Source organism: Aristolochia californica, unplaced genomic scaffold, assembly GCF_029961685.1.
Source record: "Aristolochia californica isolate CCGP_79_NKW_82.1479 unplaced genomic scaffold, dmAriCali1.0.hap1 SCAF_16, whole genome shotgun sequence".
NCBI classification, from domain to species: domain Eukaryota; kingdom Viridiplantae; phylum Streptophyta; class Magnoliopsida; order Piperales; family Aristolochiaceae; genus Aristolochia; species Aristolochia californica.
In genome coordinates, this window is record NW_027181837.1 from 23,007,378 (window position 1) to 23,021,405 (window position 14,028).

Consider the following 14,028-nt stretch of genomic DNA (forward strand, 5'->3'; position numbering starts at 1 on the left):
CAGAGTGGTTCCGTTCACTCTTGTAGGCGGTAGCTTTCCGTACCTAACAGATCGGTCTTTTGGGTGTATTGGCTAGTCGCTGTCATGGTACAGAGCTGGGCACGCCAGTCCCGCGTTCGAATCCCGTGAGAAGCGGTCAAGAATGGGTGGGGTGGGTGTCAGAGTGGTTTCGTCTACTCTTATCAGGGTTAAGTAGGCTATGCTTTCCGCACCTAACAGGTCGGTTTTTTGGGTGTATTGGCTAGGCGTTTGACATGGTATCAGAGTTGGGCAAGCCACATCCCGCGTTCGAATCCCGTGAGAAGCAGTCAAGAATTGGCGGGGTGGGTGTCAGAGTGGTTCCGTCCACTCTTATTAGGGTTAAGTAGGCTATGCTTTCCGCACCTAACATGTCGGCCTTTTGGGTGTATTGGCTAGGCGTTTGATAGAATGTTCGTGGAATTGGCTCATCACGGCGTCGTGCATCTATTCGAAGCCTTTTTGCCTCTACTAAATCAAGCATTGTTGTGCGTCAATAGACTAAGGCGGCTTCTCTCCCTCTCGGCTTCGTTCGTGATATTTGGCCTCTGAGGGAGCCTAGTTGGATCACTATGGATGTTGTTGGCTCAGCAAGAGGCATTCTTCTTATCTGGGACACATGCATCATTGAGGTGATTGATAGCTTTCGAGGAAGCTACTCAGTTGGTGTTAAGCTACCAGGCAAGTGCTTGGGGAACATCTGGAGTTTCGTGGGGGTCTACGGGCCTACTAGACGTAGCAAGAGATACCTCTTTTGGGACGACCCCCCTCCTCATCTAGGAGGATCACCTAGATGGATCACTACCTCCATGAGGCTCTTTGCCGACTTCATTGGATGTTGGGAGCTTGATGAAATTGCTTTGTCCAAGAAGACCTTCGCTTGGTCCAACGGTAGGCAACCCCCTATATTATTGAAGCTTGACATATTCCTCGCCAACGAGGATTGGCTGCAGCTCTATAACAATGCTACCATTTTTTGGGAAGACCTTCACTTGGTCCAACGGTAGGCAACCCCCTATATTATTGAAGCTTGACATATTCCTCGCCAACGAGGATTGGCTGCGGCTCTATAACAATGTTACCAGCAAAGTCCTTAGTCGTGCTGTTTCTGATCACTGGCCAATCATGGTGGATACTCACTTCGGTAGTTTGAGCCCTCCAACATTCCGATTCAACAATGTTTGGATTAATGACCCCACATTTGATTCTTTGTTCTAGTCCTTTTTTTTTTTAAATGTTGATGATTTTATTTCAATGAAAGAGAAGAGACATCAAGGGAGACCTCTCCTAACAACAAGAGATTAAAGGGGAAAGGGGGGGCTAATTTAGCGAACAAATCAGCAGCCGAATTGGCTGATCTAAGTACATGAGACCAGTCCTTTTGGAAAAGGATTGTTGTTGTCTGCCCGAGTGGATGGTCCCTCCCAATGAAACTCAAGCTTCTCAAGCCCCTTTTGCACTCCTGGGCCCTTCAACGCCAGTCCACACGTTCGGCAGAGAAAGCCTCCGCCCTTGCTCTGGTGGCTACCATTGACACTGATGAGGAGTCTAGAAGCCTGACCTCTGCTGAATCGGCTCAGAGTTATGCTCTCCAAGGGCAATTGCAAGCCTTCGCTCATTGCGATCTTGTACATTGGAAGCAGAAGGCCGATTCAAGTGGCTTTTAGAGGGAGATATCAACACTAAACTTTTTCATGCCGTTGCCACTGCCAAGAGAAGAGCCAATGGTATTACATCGCTCTGTGTCAATGGTGAGATTACCTCGGACAGATCCCTTATTTCTAACAATTTGGTGAGTTTTTTGCAGATCTTGACACTGAAGGCCAGCCAGTTTGACCCTTCTTTAAAAGGGTCAATCTTATGGCCATCACTACCGCAGCCACCAATCTTATTGAGCTGCCCTTCTCCAACCGAGAAATTGAGAAAGCAGTTATGGGGCTCCCTCATGATCATGCACCCAGCCCCGATGGCTTCAATGGAGAATTCTACCGTCACCGCTGGCCCTTCATTGGTGAAGACATAGCCCATATGGTTCACTCGTTCTACCACAATGGCATAGCTTTCAAGAGTATAGAGCCTTCATTCATCGCCCTTATTCCCAAAAAAGACGAGGCGAAGCTTCCTTCAAACTTTTGGCCTATTAGCCTCACCACCAGCACTTATAAGGTAATTGCTCGTCTTCTTGCCAATCTTCTCCGAGCGGTACTTCCGGTTGCCATCCATCAGGGGCAGAGTACTTTCATCAAAGAGAGGAATATTTTGGATTCAGCTATGGCTTGTCATGAGCTCCTTCATCATTTCAAGACTATGAAGCTTCCCAGATTTGTTCTCAAGCTAGATTTTGAGAAGGCATTCGACAGAGTCAATTAGAAGCTTCTAGATATACTTCTGGAAAGAATGGGATTTGCTATCAAATGGAGGTTCTGGATTCAAAGTTGCATCTCCTCAGCCAGTCATTCGGTGCTTCTGAACGATATAGTGTGGCTATTTTAAAGGCACTCGGGGCATCCGTCAGAGGGACCTCCTGTCCCCTTTACTTTTCAATGTGGTAACGGAATATCTTTCCTTTTTTATTTATTCGGCCAAGGGCTTAGGGTGGGTGGCTCCTCCCCACATCGGATGTTGAGGCATTTGATATTCCGATTCTTCAATTTCCAGATGACACCATTTGTTTTGGTGTGGGCACCATGGATCAGATCAATAAGCTGAGAGTTGTTCTTGGTCTATTTGAATTGGCTTCGGGTCAGAATATTAACTGGAGGAAAACAACTCTTCTGGGATACTTCATTGATGGAGCAGTGCTTAGAGACATGGCTGATTTCTTGGGGTGCATTCTGGAGAACATGTCAACTACATATTTGGGTCTTCCCCTTTTTGATTCTCGACCCACGGCAGCACTTTGGTCCCCTCTTATTGAGAAATTTGAGAAGAGACTTGCCACTTGGGGGGCAAGCTCCTATCCATAGCGGTCGACTCACTCTGTTAAAGTCTTGCTTGGCTGGCCTGCCCAATTACCTCTTGTCTTTTATTCAGTGTCCGGCCTCTGTTTGTTCAAAGATTGATGCTATTCGTTGTCGCGTCCTATTGAGAGGTTCAGAAGACACATTCAGATATCATTTGGTTAATTGGAAGGAGATCTGTCAGCCTTGGGCTAAGGGTGGTCTGGGTATACGACCTACAAAGGACATGAACAATGCCCTCCTTAAGTGGATTTGGAATCTTAATGTCAACCATAGAAATTGGTGGAGAAATATGGTGAGCTACTATCTTCAGATTCCAGGGCATTGGTGAAGAGAAGGGGGCGCTCCCCACCGTCTATCCCCAATATGGAAATCCATTTATAAGCTGCTTCCAACCTTCAAGGTGGAATTGGGAGGACTCTTCTTTTCTGGGCCGATGAGTGGCGAGGTTCCCAACCCCTTTCTGAGGAGTACCCGGGGCTTTTAGGATTGCTAAGGACCTATCATATTCGGTAGTGGTATCAATCAATCTTGGGGTTTTCTCTTCCGTCGGAGCCTGAACGACGATGAAGCTATAGCCTTCTGCTCGCTTCTATCCAGTCTCAGTAGTACCACCATTCGGGAGCGAGGGCAAGATAAATTGATTTGGAAGTCTAGCATCAGTGGTATCTTCACAGCCGCTTCAGCCTATTCCCACATCAGGGAGGATGACCCCAGTCTGCCTAAGCACAAGGCGAATCTAGCCTGGAGACTCAACACCTAGCAAGATAAAATTCTTCATTTGGATAGCCATCAAAGAGCAAATCCTCATTGCAGACAACCTTCACAAGAGAGGCTTCACCGCCCCGGATAGTACCTGCCCTCTCTGTGGCGTATGTGAGGAGTCAGTTAAGCACGTTCTACAACAACGTGGCTTTTCGTGGAGAGTTTGGATGGCAATCTTCCAGGAAATTGGCATTCAAGTGGGCCTTCATCAAGATCTATTCAATACTTTCTAGATGGTGTTGGGGACTTGCTTGCCTAAAATTGGCAAGCTTCTTCTCTCTGCATGCCTTGCTCACATCCCATGGTGTCTTTGGGTCGAGCGAAACAATTGGAGATTCAATTTCAAGTTCATCAACCTGGATAGTACGGTCTCTTGCGTTGTGGGTATGGTCTCTAGTTGGCTCCACACCGAAAAGGAATTTGCCACCCAGGCCAGTGTTTCCCTTCGATGGAATTGGTGTCTTCTGGCCCATATGGCGGGCCCTCAGAAAATTCCGGTCATGGCAGAGTGGGAGCCTCCCCCTAATGATTGCATTAAGTTGAACTTCAACGTAAGTACTTTGGGTTGCCCCGGACCGACCGGTTTGGAGGGGGTCTTCAGGAATCATAAAGGAGAAATTGTTCTTTCCTATACTGGGCTAGTTGGTATTGCTAATTCCAATACTAAGGAGGTGACTGCCCTACATTTTGGAGTGAATATTTTCAAGGACCGTCTTCAAGGGAAGTTGTTGATTGAGGGGGAAAGTTGTCATCAGTTGGTGCTCCAGTTCAGCTCTCCCCCCCCCCCCCCCCCTTTGGCGGCATTGGCTTATAGGGTAGCTAAATTTGGAACATCCAGCAACCTCTCATTGTTCGAGACGGTTCCCCCTCCTTGTAATCTTGTTCGTTTGAGCCTTTGAATATAACTCGGCACTATTTAAAAAAAAAAAAAAAGATCAGGTGCAGAAGTAGAACACCAATGAACCATATCTCTCTACCATGATACTCAAGAGCATATCAAATTGCAAATAATCTAGTATATCATAAAAAATAATAATAATAATAATAATTCGTCTCACATACTTAGGTCAGCCAATTCAGCTGCAGATTTGTGTGCTAAATTGGGTCTCTCCCTTCAATCTCTTGTTGTAAGGGGAGGTCTCCCTTGATGTATTCTCTTGCTTTGCTTTGAAATGAAATCATCACCGTTTCAAAAAATAAATAAAATAATAAAATATATAGAGGTTGATTGTCATTTTATTTTGGAAAGATTCGAGCCAAAAGAGATCTTCACTCTTTATGTGTCATCCAAAAGATCAGCTGGCCAATATTCTTACCAAATCTCTCGGTAACAAGTTACTCCAACATGTATGCAGCAAGCTGGGAATGATTGACACTTATTCTCTAGCTTGAGGGAGTGTTAAAGATGTAGGACCTTTCTGTACATATTTCTAGGACTGTTATGTAATTATAGTTCATTTTAGGGACCTAATTGTAATTAAAGGAAGATATTGTTAGTATGTAATATTTCACATAGAATAAGGGGAAACTTGTCCTTACAAATGTAAACAGGCTTCTGTATTAATAAGACATTTAATCGAGTAAAAAGGCAGCTCAATATTTCTGAAATTCTCCACTGTTTTACTGTAAAACCTCAGTTTATGCACATTATGGCTTTTCTGCAGTGTTATTTCAAAGATCGTTAACATTAAGATGATTGCAGAATACCTTTCCAGCCAATGTGACATTTGACTGTGCTAATCTGACATTCTCTTCCAAATCTTCCAACTTCTTCTCATAGTCTGCAAGGTTAATCCTCTTCCCAAACATTCCCAAAAAACCATCCCGCTTGTCACTTTGCCGGGACCCATTCACTGATTTTAAGTGGGTAAGCCTCTTATAAATACTCTCTGCATCCTTCTGGCCAAGTAGTTCACAATGAAATTGAACAACATAAGAGACACATGTAAGACCGCAAAAGTTAGTAGGCTGTGCCTAATTCTAGCTTTGAGCTATATAATTTAACTATGAACAGCAACAGTAAATACTGAGAACAGGAGTCATAAATACATCAAATGGTAGTAACTAAACATCGCATGTATCAAATAGAAGATGGATGTCTCTCAGTATGAAAAGGAAGGACTTGACCTGAAATGTTCACATCATAATATGGAGCATACAAAGAGTTTGGATGCACTAAGGACCAGAATAATGATTTAGATCTCCATCAAGTGCTCCTTACCATAATGTTTTGAGAAAAATAAAAATATCATTGACAAGAAAGAGAGGATTACAAATTCAGGGCCAAGTACATAATGTACATTGTTTACCACCCCTCCCTGTCATCCGGTGCTCTCAGTTATATTGCATGGAGGAATTCAAATTCAGGGACACAAGTACATAATGTAAAATGACATAAATACCTTTATCTAACTGAGACTTACAATAAAATAATCCTAGACTAATGAGGGACATAAGTGCACTATGAAAAATGACATAAAATGACATCAAAATGAATAACAGGAAACTATCATCAAAAAAGAAAAAGCCCATATTCAACCAAAATTCTTACAATTAGATGTTGAAGCTTGTTCGAGTGCCGAACCACTATGTGTGATAGGTAGGTAGAGGAATGATAATCTGAGAAGAATCTCTCAATGCTCTCACTGAAGCTGCCATCTGCTGACGGTGGGATCCCACGGACTAAAACGGTGAACTGATGTGGCTGGGGTTTCAAGGAATAAAGATACGCAATCCTCTTAGAAGAAATATAGTCATACTCCTGCAGAAAGGATATTTAACAGTATGTAAGAGTTCTCTTCGTTACTTATACATCTCAATAAAGGTGTTTACAAGAGATAAATACTCATCTATTTTGCTAAGTACAGAAAATGAAGATAGCTGCAAAGTACATATCTTCTCTCAGGGAGATCAATAATTTATCAAAGCAACCACCTGGAGATACGTCCGTTTGTGAGAATTCCCAAATAAATTAATGTAGAGAAAAAACTTGTAGTGAGCTGGGAAAAGGTTTCTAACTTCAACTAATCATTTTGAGATAGACTTGGACCAAACTTTAACAACCTCATCTTGGCCCATCTAGGCCATGCAGGCTAGTAGAATGCTGAAAAGAATTAACCAAAGGGTTTCATCAGCAACTTCAGTTTCCCTATAGGATTCAGTTATTGTCTAGGAGCAATGGCACCCAGGTCCTAGTTTCATTTATTCAGGATGGAATTCAGTCACAAATCTGGCATGTCAGTTTCCATCTCAATTTTTAAGTTTTTGTTAGCTATAGTACTAGCTAATGGCATTACCATGTTTTGCACTGCCGAATGGTTCTGATATAATATCCGTGGAAAAAGTATCAGAAGCATGTCTTTTATGTGCTACTAAATCAAAACAGAACAAAAATGTACCTTGAATACAACTGCAAACAGAATATAACCCCATCAAAAGTACTTTTACCGAAAATATAATGACAGAAGTACTCACATAGTAAAGAAGATAGCAGACAACCCCAGTGATTAAATATGCTGCACAAAAGTGTACCCATAACCTGCCAAAAATACTCAAAAGTTATACTGTATTCCGAAAATTGCTAGAATTTAAGATCATCTAAACATAGAAATACACAGCTCCACATCCTCAAAAAAACAAAACAGCATGGCAGATTCATTGGTTTATACTGGTTCAGCCTACTTCATCCTTGTCTTTTAGAGTCAGTTTTATCAGTTCCTAAGTAGCATGTTAACATTATATCTACCAGTCAAATTACTAAATCCTTTAATTTTTCAGTAACCTTCTTTCCTACTCATTGTGTATTTCAAGACCTCCAAATGAGGAGCAAGATTGGTTCAGGACAGCAAGAGGGGCTCTACCACTTGGAAGGCCTACCAATGCAGTCCCTTTACCTCTTCAAGCAGTTGTCTAACCTTCCTAGTGGCACTTATGGAGGACATCCCTTTCCAACCCAGTTACACCAGATGTTTCAGGCTTTCCCTTCTACTTGAGCCTTTCAACATGCAGTTCCAGAAGCACTATTAAGCATAATTTCCCTCTTACAGTATAGGTTTTTTTTTTTTATAGAATGTGTGAATATTTATTCAAAAAAAGAAGAAGAGAGTTCTTAGAGTATACTTTTTTTTTTTTTGAATGAAGATATATAAACTATTAAAAAAGGAAAAAGTACAATACCTAGCTAGAAAGGGCCTTCCTCCACAACAAGGTGTTGGAGTGAAACACCTAATTTAGCTTGAGTGTCAGCTAAATTGTTAGCTGATCTAGGATTGTGCTTCCACTTACAGTTCATAATAGAAATTAAATTATATATATCAAAAAACATATCCCAGTGCCGCCAGGGGGGAAGGAGTTGACTTCGCACACCAATTAATGACAATTTTAGAATCACCTTTGATACAAAGGGGCCAACAAGAATGCGTTTGAAAATCTGCAGCCCATTAGGCAAACCGGAGAGCTCAGTAGTGGTAGAATCGGAGATTCTTATTGGCCCATCGAAGGTAAAAAGTAAACAACCATTACCATCATGGATAACTCCACCAAAGCCCACAGGACCAAGGCATCCAAAAGCGCTACCATCGAAATTTAATTTGTAGTGGCCCATCAAAGGGGGGAGACCAAATTTCCATAGTAGGGGGACGGGTACAATAAGCCATGCTAGCTATCAGTAACCAGTTCCCTCTTAGGTTGAAGCCGTTAAGATTCTGAAATTCCTTACGCATGAGGATCCACAGGGAAACTTGGCCAACAATATTTTCTATCCGTATATCAATAGGGATAGATTTTTAAGTTGAATTTTCGATTGTTTCTTTCCTTCCATAAGGTCCAAATGATATGGCCAACGCAGCAAGAGATAAGTAATTTCCCGAGTTTTGGGAGGCTAGCATTGGTTACTGAGAGAATAGTGGATGTAAGATTTTGAGAAGGGCAGTACTGGAAACCAATTTTGTTGAGGAGGCTAGTCCAGACAGTGTGGGCAAAGTTGCAAAATAAGAGGACATGGGAGACTGTTTCGAGGAAAGTTTGGCAGAAGAGGCAGAAGGAGGTTCCTCGTTGGATTAAAGAATCAGACATGAGGATTTTGTACCGTCATGCGATCCAGATAAAACAATTTGCACGAGGAGGAGCAAACAAGGTTCAGGCAATGGCTGCAGGATGATCGGTTTGTGGGGGTCTGGGGCAGTTGAGAAATTTATAAGCAGATGCAGTGGAGAATGTACCTTCTGGGCAAGGAGTCCATATGAGTGTATTAGGCACATTTCGGGGAGTTACCGAGGAGAGACAAGTAAGGAGGTTGGACGCCAATAAGGCCCCTGAGTCCGAAAGGGCTCTCCGGAAATTCAGGTTCCAACCTCCAGATTCGGTCCACTGGTCTGATATAGAGGCTTCAATATTCCTGGCCAAGTTTGAAATCAAACCATAGCTGATATTGAAACTACACGGGCCCATCCACCAGTCTGACCAAAATTTTGTCAGATTTTCCTTACCAAAGTAGCATTTTATGGCCTTCTTGAAATCAGGTAATAATATTACATTTTTTTTCCAAACAAGGGATAGCTTATTACGTCTCCCACCTCAGTCCACCACCCAGATAATTTGTTTGCTTTAGCAGCAACTAAAGTTCTCCAAATCATATCAGGACACATATTAAATTTTTAAATCCATTTAAGCAGCAAGGCAGAATTAGTGGTAGCAGTATCTCAAATCCCGAGACCACCAAGGAGTTTAGGTTTGTACACCTCAACCCATTTCACGAGATTATACTTCCTTTCACCATTCGGTCCTCCCCAAAGAAACCTTCTTTTGAGGAATTCAATTCTTTTCCGGATAGAGGCAGGGCATCGATATAATGAAAGAAAATAAGATGGGATACCGTGAAGGCATGATTTAATAAAAACAAGCTTAACCGCTTTGGAAAGAAATTTTCCTCTCTAGGAAGCCAGCCGACCCTTCAGATGCTCAATAATAGGGTTCCAAGAGCTTTTGGAAGGCGGAATGGACGACAAGGGGTGGCCCAGATAGGTGCAGGAAGGTGTGACAATTTTGCATCACAGATAACAAGCCATTGAGTTTAGAACATTTGGATCAATATTGTCGAACAGAATATTTCCGAGAGGCAGCAGCAGCGCGGTGGTTGAAAGACTAGGAGCGGATTTTCACCTTCAAGGCTTCGAGTTTAAGGGGGAGTGACCAACCCGGGTTAGGGTGATGAGCAAGATCTTGCCACCATACAACAAGTGCGGAATTGAAAAATTCAAAGGAGCCAAGAGTTCTTAAAGCGGAACGGAGATCGACCCCAAGATGGGGGGCGAGTATTGATTTGTATCGGCCAATGATCGAAGCCAATTTTATTGAGAAATTGGCCCAACGTATTGGAAAAAAGATGGAGGCAATCATTATTTGCAAAGAATCTATCAAAAGTTTGTAACTTAGTTTCAACCAATATTACAATGTTTGGCTTCATTAAAAAAGGGCCGCTTTGATAACCGCACGCTTAGAGGGCGAGCCGATTCCTCTGACGTTCCATGAGAGAACAATCATTGAGGGGGGCGAAGGAGATCCTCCTCTGGGCAGTGGAGAGAGTTGTGGTAATATTTGCAGAATTCCCACGCTAACTTTGTCATTTCCTCGAATTCCTACGTAGGTACTCATGCTCAAGAGTTTTGACAAACTAGATGAAATCATCAGCAGCCTCACTTTAGGAGATCAGAGAGAAGTTTGCCAGATAATCAGGTCTTGGAAGGGAGGGGCTAAGCGGAGGACTTTTGGGAGTGCATGGTTTTGGCGGGCAAGGCTCTTTGCCCTTGCTCTTCTTCTTTCGTCTGGAATAGGTGAAAGCAAAAGGGGTAGCGGGAGGCTTTTTTTTGGAGTTCTTTTGGAGTTCTTTTGGAGTATGTGAAAGCAAAAGGGGTGATGGGTGGTTTGTTGGAAGAACTTGAGGCTTCCATTGGATTATTAAACTTGGCCTTAACAGTAGCCAAAGGGGTTGGACAAAGAATGTGGAGGAAGTGGGTATCTAAACAAGCTAGCAGCCGTTTATTTGGTGGGGTGAAGTGATTGTGCCACTCAATAAGATTTGGATATTCCTTGGAGTTTGAGTCCCGCCGATCTCCTACATTAGAGAAGGATCTTGAATTTGACCTGTTGTCAGCTGGGGAATCATTAATCTGGGGGGATGAGGGAAGGTTGGGGGGTTACCAAGTGGCGTCACTGAAAAGACTTTTTGGGGAGGTGGAGTTTTGGTGGCTCAATGTATGGGCGGGCATTTTGAAGTTTTTTCTAACTGGATGGCAGCGGGGTAGGAGAGGATGCATGTTTGGAGATGATGTGGATGGGGGTAATTTGGGTTTTCTGAGTGGGGTAGTCTTGGGAAAAGGGGGCAGCACTTGAGTGAGGTAAGGTCGCATTGGGAAGTGGGGGAGAGGTCCTTTCGAGGTCATTGATCGGAGGGAAGGGATCCCTCAAGATTAGGGCTACGGTAGGTATCGGAGGAGTCGTGGAGATGGGGAGGGCGGCGCTCAAGGTGGATGAGATTTTCTCAGTAGGTGAAGGGGTTGTCAGAGTGGCTGGAGGTGTGAGCTGAGAGGGCACGGATGTGACAAATGTAAGGGGCGAGGCTCTAGGAGGAGGGACGGGGATTGATGATCTGACGTAGTTCTTAGAGTATACTACTACTAATTTGACTGAACTAGTCTATTTAGATGCATGGAACCCTAGTTGAGTAACTAGTTTTTTGCTTATCAGTATTTTGTTTCCTCCATTAATGATTTTTTTTAAATAGCTCCATTAATGATTTTAGTAAGTCCACATGGGTGTATTCCTATGAAAGAAATATGAAGTATTTGATACACTCTTGAATTTGTATAGTGAGATAAAAAAATCAATTTGGTGTTTCACTTTTGTGTGTTGTATTTTGATAATGAGCTTAAGTTTGAAGCACAAGTTTGATTCTTTTTGTAATAGCCAATGGCATTATTCAGCAATCATCTTTTATGCATATACCCCGCAACAAAATAGGATAACAGAAAGGAAGAATCACCACTCACAAAAAGTTGCACATTACATGCTATTTCAAATAAAGGTTCCAAAATCTTATTGGAGTGATGTTGTCCTCAGAATATGTTTTCTCGACAGCAGGATGCCTGCCTTTGTGCTTAGGGGAAGAATCCCATCACAAGTTCTTAAGCCCACCACTGATATGTTTCCTCTTTGTCCTCATGCTTTTGAGTTTGTCTATCATGAGCATATGTTTGGTCCATCTCATGATAAGTTGTCTCCAAGATCAGCCAAGAGTGTTTTCCTAGAATACTCTCGTACTCAAAAAGGATATAAATGTTATTGCCCTCATTTCTCTGTTGATGTCACATGATTTGAGGATGTTCACTAATTTTCCAAGTCTAATGAGTCTAGTATTTCTCCATCAATTGATGTAGATGTTGTTGCTCATATTCCAATGGAAGATGTTCCTACAATGCGCCAATTGTTGCCCAGCCAAAGCTAAGGCAAGTTTACTAACACAAAAAACTTCCCAAAACACCTACAAAAGCTCCCTCCTCTACTTTGTCAATTCCCTCTTCATCAACAACTCCTGAATTAACTGATTTGGACCTTCTTATAGCTCTTAGCAAGAGTGTTCATGCTAGTGTTCAACATCCTATCTCAAAGTTTATGTCCTTTGATTCATTGTCATGTCCTTGTCTTCTTGAACTATTCCTTCTTTAGTGCAAAATACCTCGTTGTCTCCTCAATGGAAGCAGGTCATTGATGTTAAGAGGGAGGTTACGTGATAGGGCTACCTGGATATTATGTGATCCACCCTTAGATGTTATCATTGGGGGTTATCGATGGGTCTACACTATGAAATACAAGGCTGATGGATCCATAGAGAGGTACAAGCCAAACTTGAGGCCAATGGTTACGCTCAAACCTATGATGTGGATATATTTGAAATTTTTTCTCTTGTACCAAAGTTGACATATAATTTGGATTTTGATTTACATGGTTGTTAACAAGAGTTGCCCCTTGTTTCAATTGAACATCAAAAATTTCTTCTTATATGTGGACTTGGAGGAAAAGGTGTACATAGAGCAACCTCCTAGGTATGTTGCTCAAGAGGAGACAAAAAGTGAGTAAATTGAAGAAGGCCATTTGTGGCTTCAGGCAGACCCAAGTCGTGGTTTGATAAGTTCAATAAAGTGGTTATGTCCTTGGGATTTTCAAGAAATCATAGTGACCATTCATTGTTTGTATTGAAGAAACCTTCTAGAGTGGTAGTGTTAATTATGTACGTGGATGACATAGTGTTATTAAACAGTGATGTAAGGCTATTGAAGAGGTAAAATGACTTCTTGACAAACATTTTCAAACCCAGGATTTGGGATCCCCAAAAAATTTCTTGAGATTGTCGTAGCGAGAAGTAAGGCATAAATTATTTTTAGATAGAGGAAGTAGGTCACAAATATACTATAGGAATATGGTTTGCTAGGAGCCGAAACACTCGTGGAAGTGAATCATAATCTTCATGAAGATGATAATGTAGAGCTCAAGGATAAGACCATGTATACTAGGTTAATAGGCAAACTTATTTATGCCACAGTTACTCAGCCTGACATCTTGGCTGCCTGGGACCAGCTGGATTCGGTGTTATCCACAATGGTAATGGTGATCTCCTCTTCTCATATACAGGCCCCCTCGGCAACTCAAATTCTACCACAGTAGAACTCTCTGGTCTTTTACACGGTCTCAAAATCTTCTCTAGCCACCTTTCTGGTCCCCTTTATATTGAAGGCGATTCAAAAGTGGTCATCAATTGGTGTGCAAACCACGGCCAACCCCCATGGCATCATTGGGATATGTTTAATAAAATATGTAATTTATTTTCCCCGTTAAGCTGTAAATGGAACCACATTCCGCGCTCTGCTAATCACATGGCAGATTCCCAGGCCAAGGCGGGTATTTCTCTCCAACACTTTGTTGTGGAGTCAGGCCCCCAATGCTAGGTTTGTAATTTCATCCTTTTCTTATTAATATATGCACTATTCATAAAAAAAAAAACTCCTAGAAAGATCCATTTAGAGGCTACACCAAGAATATTGAAATATTTGAAGAGAGCATTGGGCAAAGACATTGTATGAACCACATGATCATTTGCATATTGGAAGATATTCAAATGTTGATTATGTAGGAGTTGAAGTTGGATAGGAAGTCTACAATTGGTTATTGTGTATTATAAAAAAAATTTGATCAAACGGAAGAGTAAGAAATGGAATGTAGTAGTCCAATCTAG

General features: G+C 42.1%; 1 protein-coding gene across 7 annotated transcripts in view; it reads right to left on the reverse strand.

The window, feature by feature from the left end:
• LOC137953394 (CSC1-like protein HYP1) overlaps window positions 1-14,028 on the reverse strand; it is a 64,944-nt gene that overhangs the window by 24,354 nt on the left and 26,562 nt on the right. For 6 of the 7 annotated variants that reach the window (XM_068800778.1, XM_068800772.1, XM_068800774.1 and 3 more), the window contains 3 exons: window positions 7,218-7,281; window positions 6,295-6,504; window positions 5,451-5,642 (listed from right to left, as the gene is read on the reverse strand). In XM_068800778.1, the coding sequence (XP_068656879.1) occupies window positions 5,451-5,642; window positions 6,295-6,504; window positions 7,218-7,281 (466 nt within the window). The remainder of the gene's footprint in view (window positions 1-5,450; window positions 5,643-6,294; window positions 6,505-7,217; window positions 7,282-14,028) is intronic. The other variant, XM_068800777.1, reaches the window with a different exon arrangement.